This window comes from Lactuca serriola, chromosome 3 (genome assembly GCF_051521515.1).
Source record: "Lactuca serriola cultivar US96UC23 chromosome 3, Lser_US96UC23_V15, whole genome shotgun sequence".
Classification (NCBI taxonomy): Eukaryota; Viridiplantae; Streptophyta; class Magnoliopsida; order Asterales; family Asteraceae; genus Lactuca; species Lactuca serriola.
The window spans coordinates 41853920-41866105 of NC_136410.1; the positions used below are offsets into that span (position 1 = coordinate 41853920).

The 12186-nt window shown below is 35.3% G+C and overlaps 1 protein-coding gene across 2 annotated transcripts; it reads right to left on the reverse strand.

Moving 5' to 3' along the window:
* Positions 1-548: 548 nt before the first annotated feature.
* Positions 549-4978, reverse strand: LOC145092032 (Leucine-rich repeat protein kinase family protein). 2 transcript variants are annotated; one of them, XM_079029906.1, is made up of 14 exons: positions 4658-4978; positions 4040-4577; positions 3461-3972; positions 3246-3375; positions 3100-3171; positions 2945-3013; positions 2802-2873; positions 2644-2712; positions 2301-2473; positions 1965-2218; positions 1743-1869; positions 1597-1662; positions 1206-1525; positions 549-1133 (listed from the first exon to the last, which is right to left on the reverse strand). In XM_079029906.1, exons 1-14 carry the CDS (start codon positions 4728-4730, stop codon positions 813-815), a joined length of 2796 nt encoding a protein of 931 aa, XP_078886032.1. In that variant the 5' UTR covers positions 4731-4978; the 3' UTR covers positions 549-812. The 2 variants fall into 2 exon arrangements, with proteins under 2 accessions (XP_078886032.1, XP_078886031.1); XM_079029905.1 differs by having other exon boundaries at positions 1965-2230; positions 4658-4977.
* Between the last annotated feature and the right edge of the window lie 7208 nt (positions 4979-12186).

Genomic DNA, 12186 nt, shown 5'->3' on the forward strand with positions numbered 1-12186 from the left:
GCCAAACCAATGATCATAATTCACATCAGTGAGAATGATTCATTTTTTTGTAAAACCAAAATTAAATTGAAAATTTTGATTTTTTATTTTGGAAAATGTCAAACCATTGGTTTTTTATTTCGGTTTTGGTTTTTGGTTTTTTTTTTTAAATATATTTTCAGGGTTTTTTTTTTATTTCATAGATTTCTGCATCAACAAATGTTGTTACAATTTAACAAAAATAAATAATTTGCTAAAACATAATACAAGAGGAAGTTTGTTCACATTTAGTCATTGAACTTTTTAGAGGGAAACGAACTTTCGATTTTCTTCATATTTAGTCACTAAACTTTTTTTCATTATCTATTTGCCATTGAACTATTGAAACTGTTCACATTTTACCCTTATGACCGGCTGTTGCCGGTCATAAGGGTAAAATGTGAACAGTTTCAATAGTTCAATGGCAAATAGATAACGAAAAAAAGTTTAGTGACTAAATGTGACAAAAGTCAAAAGTTCATTACCCTTTCAAGTCATTATCCCAAAAAGTAATCCTTTTTAAGTTAGCATTGAAAAACGGAAGACATAACATGGGATTTACTCTAATAATATTTGATACCAACAAAATTCCGTTGGTCAAATTTCTACATCAATCTTCCGTTTGAAGCCCCACACTTGCATGTTCTCTCACTTCTAAAAAGATCTTACAAGTTAGGCAACGACTACTCCTTGATTTTGATTGCAAACAAAAAGAAGAAAACATGTACGACTTAACTTATGTATCAGTTTCTTCATAGTTATTAGATTAGTATACACATCATCTCATCCATATATTATCTAGCAGAAGGAACCAGGCAATCGTTGGAAAGATCTGGGCTCTCGATATCAAGGAAAGTCGTTAATAAAGTTTTCCGTGAAGATTGTGCTCGTGAACTTCCCGACGTTATTATCTTCCCGTCGTTCCCCTTTTCAATCGTGATTGCATCTTGTATCGCCAAGATGATTTCTTGCATCCGAGGTCTATTAGATCCGTGTTGATCCACACACTGAATCGCAACTTCTGCAATTCGCCATATCGATTCAATCTTCACATCCCGTGTTATCGTAGGATCAATTATACTCGCCACATCTCCTTTTCGAATCAATGACCTCGCCTGCAAAAACAAAAATTAATACTCTGCTCCACGAGAATCTAAACCCTAAATAAACCCCTAAACTTAAATTACCCAGTGAACAATGCTCCAATCGGCCCCGTACTCTTCCGGCGACACAGGCTTCCGCCCGGAGATAAGTTCTAACAGAACGACTCCGAAACTGTAGACGTCGCTTTTCTCTGTTAACTGTTGGTTAGCGTAGTACTCGGGGTCAAGGTATCCGACTGTTCCTCTTGCTACGCTCGATACGTGTGTCAAATCTTCTTCGGTTTGTCTTGAAAGTCCAAAATCCGATACTTTAGCCCTCATGTTGATATCCAGAAGAATATTGCTGGTTTTTATGTCCCTGTGAATGATGCTAGGGTTGCATCCGGTGTGCAAATACTCAAGACCTGAAATTAATCAAACTTTTCCGGTCATTGTTCGCTTTCGTTTGAAAAATCCACGAGAAGTTTGATTTAACCTTTAGCGGAATCTTCTGCAATCCGGAGACGAGCTCGCCAGTCCAAATGCTTCTTGTTGACTCGATCTGTTTGGATTTTTGTGTCGTAAGATTATCAGATTGAATACGAAGAGTGTAGATCGTGATTTGGTTAACAATTAACATACCGTGTATGTGATCTCGCAAAGTTCCGTTGTGCATGTACTCATAAACAAGCATACGGTGGTGTTCTTCTTCACAGTATCCTATTAATGGTACGAGGTTTCTATGATGAATTCTTGACAAAAGAGCAACCTGTAAGTATATATGCATTTCAATTTGCTTATCGATTCATATGTTGTAATATATCAAATTATTGAAAAGTGTTGTTTGCGATTTGTGATTGCTACCTCTGTAACAAACTGTTGGGTTCCATGGCTAGATGAATCCGCCATCATTTTAACTGCAACCTCTTTTCCATCCTTCATTTTTCCATAATATACAGGCCCGAAACTTCCTTTACCAATCTTCTTCGAGAATCCATTTGTCGCTGCTTCTATTTCAGCAAGTGAAAAATAATACGATACTCCTTCATCCATTAAACTTCCAGCTCGAGTCGAGTAGGCCATTAATCCTATGGTGCTCTTGCGTGACGAAAACGCCCCTGGAGTAGTGGCTAGTTTCACAATAAACAAGGTCATAATGGGAATGGGAACTAATTCGAAAAAGATTGTAAGATTAGGTACCTTTATCGTCACTTCTTTGACTCGGTGTTTTTGTCCGAAAATGTCGCAGTAGTAATAAGCTTCCTAAAAACAGAATAAATAGAACCGCAAGAATTCCGACCGAAATTCCTAATATCAATTTGTAATGAGATTTGTGCTTCGTATTCCTGTGGAGGCCGTGATTACCTTCATAGCTGCAGTAGTAAATCTTGTACAACTTCAGAAAATGTGTTGTCAAATCAAAACACCAGACATCATAGGACATTACAATTTTTGACTTTTTTTTTCTACATCAATATCATTACAACCTGTTTCTAATGTCGTTTTTTTTTCTCTCTAAAACATGAAAAGGAAGATTGCTTACACAAAGATTATTTTTCCGGTTAATAATGCCGGAGGGATGTCCCCGGTCAAAGAGTTGTTCTGAATATACCTGCATAAGGACCAATCAAAATATAACATTATGAAAAACCCAACATAGGCTCGATTGATGTGCAAAAAATAAAAAAAATCACCACTTACAATTCTTGTAGGTTTGGCAAACTACCAAAATAAGATGGTAACAATCCGCTGAGCCTGTTGTTTTCTAAATGTCTGTAATTTGACCAACAGTTAACAGACTATTCTTCTTTAGAATTCTACGAGTAATCAAACCAAAAACTTACATAATTTTCAATTTCTCAAGGTTACTCATATCCGGGATTGTCCCATTGAGTGAATTCCCATTTAACCACCTAAAAATAAACCAATAGCGGGTGTTAAATGTTAATTGTTAAAATGTTGAATTGACTTAGAGATTTTGTTGTAGTACAATACTTACAACTCTGTCAACTCTTGTAAGTCTTTAATCCCGCCCGGAATTTCACCTTCCAAATTCGAACCTGGCAAAACGCTGTTCAAACATATCAATATAAATCATATAATTTTTTTTTTAATTAAGTTTAATTTTATAATATCTAAACTTACATTTTGGTGATTCGGGGAGGAACATTCGAGCTGCAACTCACCCATGCCCACTGAACAGGGACACATGGATCACCTTCTTCAATCATATCTCCAGTTTCAAGCATCGAACTAAACGCACCGAGAACATTCACTTCCATGAACAAGACAAAAATCTAATCAGTCAGGTTAATTTGTGATTAGTTTCATATAAGTGAGAGATAGTTAGTTGTTCTTACAATCTTTTCTATCGGTTTTTGATGCAATGGGTACATATTTACTGATTTCAACAGCATTCAAGAGTGGTCCTTGAGAAGAATCTAGTGTTTTCTTAAAAGAAAACGAAAACACAAAAGACAATGAAACGTTCATATAACTAGGTTCATATAACGTGTAGCTTCCATTAGCATTTTCTTCAATATTCACCACCGCATTACTGTAATCAGGAACATAAGGCTCCTTCATTGTGAACTTTCTAGTTTCATTTTCCGGCAAGTCTTCAATTTCTGCAAAATAAGCATAAGCTCGAGCATTTGCAGGGAAATCTTCCAAGTTCAATCTGTAACTAAGAGTCCCTTGAGTCCCAACAACCGCTGTTTGCATCACTTTCATCGGTGGATATTCTCTCGTGTTTGTGTTTATCTCCTTCGTTGTGTTAATCCTCACAGTTCCAGGCGCCACCCCCACCAGAAAATTCTGCCGTTTTGCAAGATCGGAATCCCATATTCGATCATACGGATCATCTGGATACCTAAAATATCGACAATTTTGCATCAAAATCGTTCAATTTGTCAGATATGAAGATCGTAAGGACATACCTTACAGCTTCCGTGCTTGAAGCACCGAAGTTAACCCTAGCTGCGACTTTTAAGAAGAAATTATCTTCATAATCAGTAGCGTACATCGAGAGATTCAACGGCCGGAGCTCGAGTGTGGATAGAAAAGGAGCACCCGTCGTCGCACAGCATAAACACACGTCGATTGAACTCGAAGGTGCTCTGATGATCATCTCTTTGACGTAAACAGTCGACGCGTCCAATACGCTAACAGTTGCCCATCTGGTTGCATCGAGATAGAGCTGAAATTTAGGGTATGTGTTTTCGCTCTCTGAACTGCCGTACAAAAAGGTGGTACGAACTACGTATCGTCTTCTTTCTGTGGTATTTAGAGTATAGCAATACTTCTTGTTGTCTATGGGGAAATCCCTGCGCCTTTGATACTGAATTGCGTTGTCGTTTGGGTTTTCGATCTCGATTGATGTTCCATGGCGAACGATTCCAGAATCCGAAACCCATGCTAGACTTGTTTTAGGGTCGGTGTGATTGCTTGTTCCTCCACAGTCGATACTTACAAATTCTGCAATGATTATATATATGCTAATTAATTAAACACGGGAATCTTCAAATTTAGTGTAAAAGATGAAGATGGCGGCATACCTGTAACTTGACAGAGAAGAGAAGGGATTGAGCAGGTGAGAAATAGTAAAACAAATTGAAGAATTAAACCCATGAAGGTCGGGAAGTAGAAAAAGGTTGAAAATTATGAGGAAATTGCAGCATTTCAGTGAATTATTAGGTCTTGGATCGACATTGACAAATCTCGAAGTCTGGACTCCACTTGAATTCAGCTTTTTTTGATTGATGAGTTTGTGTGCAGTGTTGATTCACATTCTGTCTGTTTTTCCTGATTTTTCAAATCTTGCTTTTCTTTATGGACAGAATCTCATGTTCTTTTTTTTGGTGTTCTCCTTTTAGTTGCTTTGGTGAAGAATATAAGGAGGATACGACACCAGCTCATTCAAATAAAGGTGAAAAACATCTGCTTTGGACATAATGTAACAGAAAATTATGTTGATTATCTCGGTGGTTAATTTGAGAAAATATGTCTGATAATACATTTACAAGAAAAATACAACCAATTTGATTCACTTTTATTACTTTTTAAGGCAATGGAAATATACATAAAACTCATTTGATTTTGGTAATTTTCTAGTTTATCCACTATGTATTGAAATATTTCATTAAAACCATTTTTTTCTATATAGACCATTTTTGTGGCCTATAACATGTTAAACTGCTCATACCAGAAATAATTATTAAAATTGAGTATTTTAGTTAAATACTTTTATTTACATTGGTTAAAATGTGTTAAAAAAACGAAATATATTTGTTTTTAATATAAAATATAATTAAAGCAACTGACTCATTAATTTAGTTATATTTTATCTGATAGTATCCTTAATTTTTTTTATATAATTATATTAAATTGAGAACTTTCTACTTTCGCTTTTTGATCATACCTTTCCAACCAAACCTTATTGACTATGTAAAACACTAATGCCTTTGATTGAATTGTGCATATTTTTTTAGCTTATTTGTTCCATTCAAATATTACTATCATATACTCCTTCCGTCCCAAATTGATAGTCTATTTTTTACTTTTGAAGTCTTTTGTGTTCAACTTTGACCTTAAATATTTTTATTTGTATTATATATTACTTAATAAAACTTATAACAATGAAAAAACATATAAAATACAATCCACTAATATATTTTGCATCAAGTATTATCTATCAAAAATAAAAATATTTAAGGTTAAAGTTGAAGAAAAAAAACTGCAAAATTCAAAAGTAGACTATCAATTTGGGACGGAGGTAGTATAATTCTAGGAGTATGCAAAGATACGTTTGGGGTCGATGAAAAGGGAAAATTTTGAACGATTGTATGGAAAGGATTGGAACAAAAGATGTTTAGTTTTGTTTGGTTCTAGTTTTTTAAATCATGTGCAACTTTTACCGATAATAATATATATAATCTTATAGTTTTAAAGATAGTTTGATCAACTGATATATACAATAAAACGTATCACAATGTTACTACTTTGTATGATTTGGGATTTATTGAAACACGTACATAATGACTTGGGTATAATGCTTGTAATTTGAGCATTACTTTAATAGTTTTCTTATTTCCACACTTTATAGAAAAAGTCTTAACTTTAGTATTGTGAGTCTAACATATATACTTATTTATGAGTGATTCGAGTTCAGTCACAATCTAGAGTATTTTTGTGAATGGGTCACGTTTATCTTTCATTAAAAAGAAATCTTTTGAGACATGTTTAGGGAGTAATTTACATATACCCTATTATAGATTAGTAATTAGTGTACCAATATGTAATACTAAGGTGTAGTAGTGACATCTTACTATCCTAGACAGGTAAAAAAAAGCATATTAAAGCAAGAAAAAGCAGAAACAAAAGGTACACAATTTAAATCTTATCTGCACTTTTGCTTTTGCTTTTTGGTAACACTGAAAATCTTTTTTTTTCTTGGTCACTTTGAACCAAATTCTCTTTAAGCTTTATTTAGAGTTTGTGAAAAGCAAATGCATTTGATGCCGGATATGCCTCCACCTTCATATGTTTGGACATTTTCGTTAGATAATCCCACCTAGTAATTAATCATTGTTAAAATTAAATATAATATTTGTCATATTTTCCCAACTTAAATGCAAATGTTATTGTTATAAAAGAAAAGCTCATTTTATTCATTAATCCACTTTACAAGACTTATATGTACCTCTATTAAAGGTTTGTATACCAAAGATCATTACTTTGTTCACAGAGGCTTCACTTCCGAAAACCGTACTTTGGCTAGGATATAATACATAATTTAAATCTCAAGTTTTTAAAATTGAGAGGGAAAATGTGATTTTTATCGTTCACTCACAACCTATTTATACTTTGTCCTTTTTCATAATTTTGTCATCAAACTTTGGTCAAATGACATAATGACCACTTGACATTAAAAAAAATTTAGTGTTATTGCTTACATTTCAATCCCTTTTTCTTAACTCTTAAACCCCTAAAAGTATGATGCAAAAAATGTCCACGTAAGGGTGTTAATCGTGTATACTTTGTGGGTTTCAAGTAGTTCGGGTCAGATAGTTCGGGTATTGTCTAATAAAAAAAAAACAAGACTGCAAAATTGGTCATTGTGGTTTGAAAAAACTATGAATATAATACAAAAAGTTTTCAACTTGCATGAAATGTCCAAAATTTGAAAATTCTCATGGTTTTGGTCCTAAATTACTTGAAAAGACTATCGTTGGCATCCTCCACCTGAAATGAAAGCCATAATCGATACTTGAAATCACAACCGAGTAGGATGATGGTAATGAAAAAACATCATGATTCGGTAAATAAAAACCAAATGCTAAAAAAAAAAATCAAACTTGATCACTTGAAAAAACATCACACACTAAAAAGAGCTCGATTAGGAAATAAATCGTTATCGGTTCTCTCATCTCCAACGTATACCTCCCCTACCCTATACACCTTTTCTTTTTAAACCCAGTTGAACTACAAATCACCAGTTTCAACCATACCCTTATAAGTGCTTCTTATGTTAACTCCTACATTGTTATAGTCCTTTTGCTTCCTGTTCATCATAGGGAATAGGTGGGGGTGCCATCGACAGTGAGTTCTCTGGATACACCTTCAACGTTGTCACTTTCATCGACCTGCTTTTAGATCCATCTCCTACTAACCCTTCCTTGATTTCCTTCAAAGTTTTCATCTAAAACTAATTTCTCAAAGTTTTTCTATCTTCGGCTTCTATATGTTCATCATTTGGGTGAAACCCATGAGATCGAACCTCAAAACCCTGAAATCGAACTCCCTTGATTTCAATCGAAACTAGAACTTCTCCAAGATGTTGATTTTGATGGAATGATATTGGTTTCAATTTGAAGGGCTTTAATGGTTTCGATGGAGTTGCTCTTAGAAAGTTTATATCTTGAAAGAATTGTGTATGTATGTGGTTATGTCAACGTCCAGTGTGTGTGGAGAGAAAGAGAGAGAGAGAGAGAGAGAGAGAGAGAGAGGTCCATTCTTTTCTTTTTATTTTTAATTAATAAAAGATTAAAATAAATATATAAAATACAAAAAATAAATTAAAACGGCAAAATTGTCCTTTTAGGTTTTCGAGGGACCAAAACCACAATAATGTTTTAATTTTTAGGACTAAAAACACGAAAAAATCTTGATTTTGGACCTTTCATGTGATGTCCGATAATTCTAAGGTATTTATTTAAATTTGGTTATTTTAATTATTTTGATTTTGGGCCTTGAAGTCATTGAACTTTTCATTTTGGGCTTGGGGTGTGCCGTACAAGGGGAATACCACCCCATTGATGGGTTTTGATCACTACATCAATTCTAAGGTGTACATGCAAACCCTAAAGCTTTGGTTCTAGTTTGTCTAATAAACATGCAGTAATCATCCAAAGCTCATAAACCCTTGATCTGGCATACAATAATCGAATTAACATATGAATTAGGGTTTAGATCTTACCTTGATTGTTATGTAGCAATAACAATCTCAATTCCTTTTTATCTTGACCCTTGAAAGCTTAGTGCCTCAAATGTTGTACCTCTAATGGAGTCATAAACACCATGAGCAACAAGATGACCTAGGAGAAGGAGGAGGAGCACCAAAAACGTCCAAGAACCCTTAGTGATTACTTCACCGTGTTTTTGGGGCCTCGGGGGTTCCTTATATAGGTAGGCTATTAGGTTTTTCAACTAGGAACCCTAATTTGACAGTTTAGGCCCTAAGCAGCCCATGGACTCCCTCCTTAGAAGCCTTGGACGAATTCTAATGGGTTTCCCTATAGATTTCGTCTACTCCGACTTCTGTGGAGTCCATTAGCCCATTTATGCAACTATCTTATAATTACACAATTAGTCCCCTTTATTTAATTAATCTTTTTTAGCCACAAAATTAATTCTTGACTAATATTAATTAAAAAAATATGATTTCTCTTTTAATAAATTATTCATATAATATATTAATAAATCATAATTAATCCTCTTTCTTCTTAGTTCATCCTATCAGTTGCTATGGTGAAGGCAACCCAAACGAACCATGCTCACAATCGGGTCAAGTACATACCAAAATAGTTATGGTCTTAGACACCTAATGCAACAACCATGTACATAGGGCATACTAGAGTAAAAGGAACGCGGATGCCATGCACGTACATGCAACATACGAGTGGGTACGCGCGACGTATGTGTCCAGACCCCAAAACCTTAATATTTAGGGTTTGAGCACTATTTAAAGAACATTATGTCCCAAGGATCTTTTCTATCAGCCTCCCTCTTGTCCCTAATCAGCCTCAACAAAATCCTAACTCCATTGTTGAGTGTTCTTGATCTTGGAAGGTCTTTTTAAGTGTATTTTGATGCTTTGAAAGAAAGAGAAGGTTGGAGAAAGGTGTTGGTTCAAGGAGCAGCTTGTAGATCCGGATTATCTGCTCTATTTCTAACTTGTTTGAGGTATAAAGTCTTAATCTTGCTCTTTAGAAGCTTAGATCTCCTTTGTTTGAGTTTTGAACCCTTGTTGGTTGTAACGCCCGTAGATCCGGGCTAGTCAATTTAGAGATAATAGGGGTCGAAAACGAATTTTCGACAAAAGATTATTTAGAATAAATAATCTTAACCAAGTTTTAGAATATGTCTCAAGGGTTCCGTACATATAAAGAACGCCGAAATCCGAGTTATAACAAAGAAGTTATGGTCCGTCGAAGTTTTACGGCAAAACCGACACAGCACCGGGAGATGTAAATAGTGAATTTACGATGGACGAATTTTTTAACCTTAGTGATCTAAACCAAATTTTTAGTATACATTAAACCGAGAACATCCATAAAAAGAACGCCCAAATCTGACTTTGTATGAGGAAGTTATGATTTTTCTAAGATTCGGTTTAGCAGTGTACAACCCGAAACTCAAATTTTAGTTCGAGCAGTTTTTGGCTTATGCAAACTTAATGAGTGTTGATGATCTCATTAATAGGAACTCAATGGTAAACACATAGACGAAAACGGAGTCCGTATGTAGAAGTTATGAATTTTACGCGGACATTTGACAGTATAATATCCTCCTACTGTTAAATTTAAGATCGGTCGAGAATTAGCCGACGGAGTCTAAATGAGATTTGTAGATCTTATTTTTACCTACGTGTGGATATAAAGAACGTCGAAAACGGAGTTCGTATGCGAAAGTTATGAATTTTTGAAAATCGAATTATTTACACCCTGTGTGCGATGCCACGTGTCAGCACCAGGTGAAAACTTGGAGCCTACGCAGCACCACGACGTGGTGAGAGGCACCACTACGTGGTGACGCCCCTGGAGGCCTATAAATAGAGGCTCGAGGCTGCCTCTTTTTCTCACACCTTTCCCCACTTCTTTCTCTCTCTATACTCTCTCTCTCTCTCTCTCTCTAAGCCCTAACCCCCCCCCCCCCCCCAAAAAAAAAAAAAAGCCTAGGGAACCCCCTAGAACGAGGCGGAAGCCCTGGAGCGCCCGACGGCTCCGAAAAGAAGAGCTTTCGGCTCGGAAACACTGCTCCAGCGAAAGCCCGGTTTTCAATAAAACTCACTGTAAGTGAGCTACGCCTATCTTATCCTTAGTATAGCTTATGTTTTGATATAGTAACATTAGTAGGACCTTAAAATAATTATTTGGGCTATTATTATGAGTTATATAAGAGTGTTGTTTAACGTTTATATAATAGTAATAATAGCTAGACTATTAATTAGTCTTAGTGAATATTGGACTAAACTCTAGTGGTAATGATATTAGGTTTTGTCCGATGGAAATTGTTTTGAGATAAGAAGTGTTGTCCAAGTGTCGAGTCACCATGTTCTTAGGTGAGTGCATGGTCCCTTTCATCTTCAATATAGATATGAAGTATTTAATATATATTACGTGTTGTGAGTGCATAGTTACTTTCATCTTACACATAGATATGAAGTATTTTATATAAATTACGTGCTATGTGTGCATATTATCTGAATACTTGTTGTCTATGCTAAATGAACGATTTTATACACGTTTTAAATTATTTAAACTGTATATGTATTTTATATCTACGAAAATGTTGGGGGTAAAACATGGGTAGATGTAATAGATGGAATATGAGTTGAACGATGAGTTGAGAGGTGTTATAGATCGTGAGGTGAGGGTGAGAGGTGGACGATGTGAGAAGTCTTTTTCCCAAATGATGGCCCCGTCATTCAGCAGAGTATGGGTGACCACCACAGACTATTTTAGACAGTCCAGTGGAAAACTAGCAGGCTCGCAACCTATAGGTGTTGTGAACGATGTGTTCACTCGGTGTACTCTAAACCTAGGTGATCATGCAGACTTGATGCCTAAACCCTGGTAATCATGCAGACTTGATGCCTAAACCCTGGTGATCATGCAGGCGTGATACCTAAACCTTGGTGATCATGCAGACTTGATGCCTAAACTCTGGCGACTATGCAGACTTAGTGCCCGTTATAAACCTTGGCAACGATGGACTTCGTGCCAATTCCTTAGGACGATCCTTATGAATGAGTGAACGAGAAATAACTTATTGTTAGGGTAGATCCTTAAGAATAAAGAAGATAATGGGGTTGAGTAATTGGGTTGATTGCTTGATTGTTTAAACATAATAATTATATTATTGTGGGTTGAAAACCTTATGTACTCACCAGGTTTCCCAACCTGACACACTCAGTTTATTTGTATCACAGGTGTCGATCTGAAGTTACATTACACTGAGAGATTTAAAAGAGACGTAGATCACTAGTGATAATGAATGTAAGTTCTGTTTATGTTTATGTTTCTGCATTAACAATGACATCCCAAATGTTTTAAAATGAATAAAAATACTTTTCTTCGGAAATGCTTTGATAGCGTATTTATCATGTATTACTGGGAATAAATTCCACAACATTTTTATTAAAAGAGGTACTCTGATTTTTATAAAGCATAAACAAAATCGGTCTTTTCTGGTCGTGAAAATAGGGATGTCACATTGGTTCCATAGATAAGATCTTATGGTTTAATATCATTTCTGAAGCTTAGAGTTGCCACTCTTGGTGTTCTTTTGGTCCTAGAGGCATAAA

Coding starts and splice junctions, on each gene's coding strand:
- LOC145092032 (XM_079029905.1), bottom strand. CDS start 4,730: ATGGGTTTAATTCTTCAATTTGTTTTACTATTTCTCACCTGCTCAATC. Junction 4,578..4,657: donor TCTTCTCTGTCAAGTTACAG/GTATGCCGCCAT, acceptor TAATCATTGCAG/AATTTGTAAGTATCGACTGT. Junction 2,231..2,300: donor TCAAAGAAGTGACGATAAAG/GTACCTAATCTT, acceptor TTGTGAAACTAG/CCACTACTCCAGGGGCGTTT.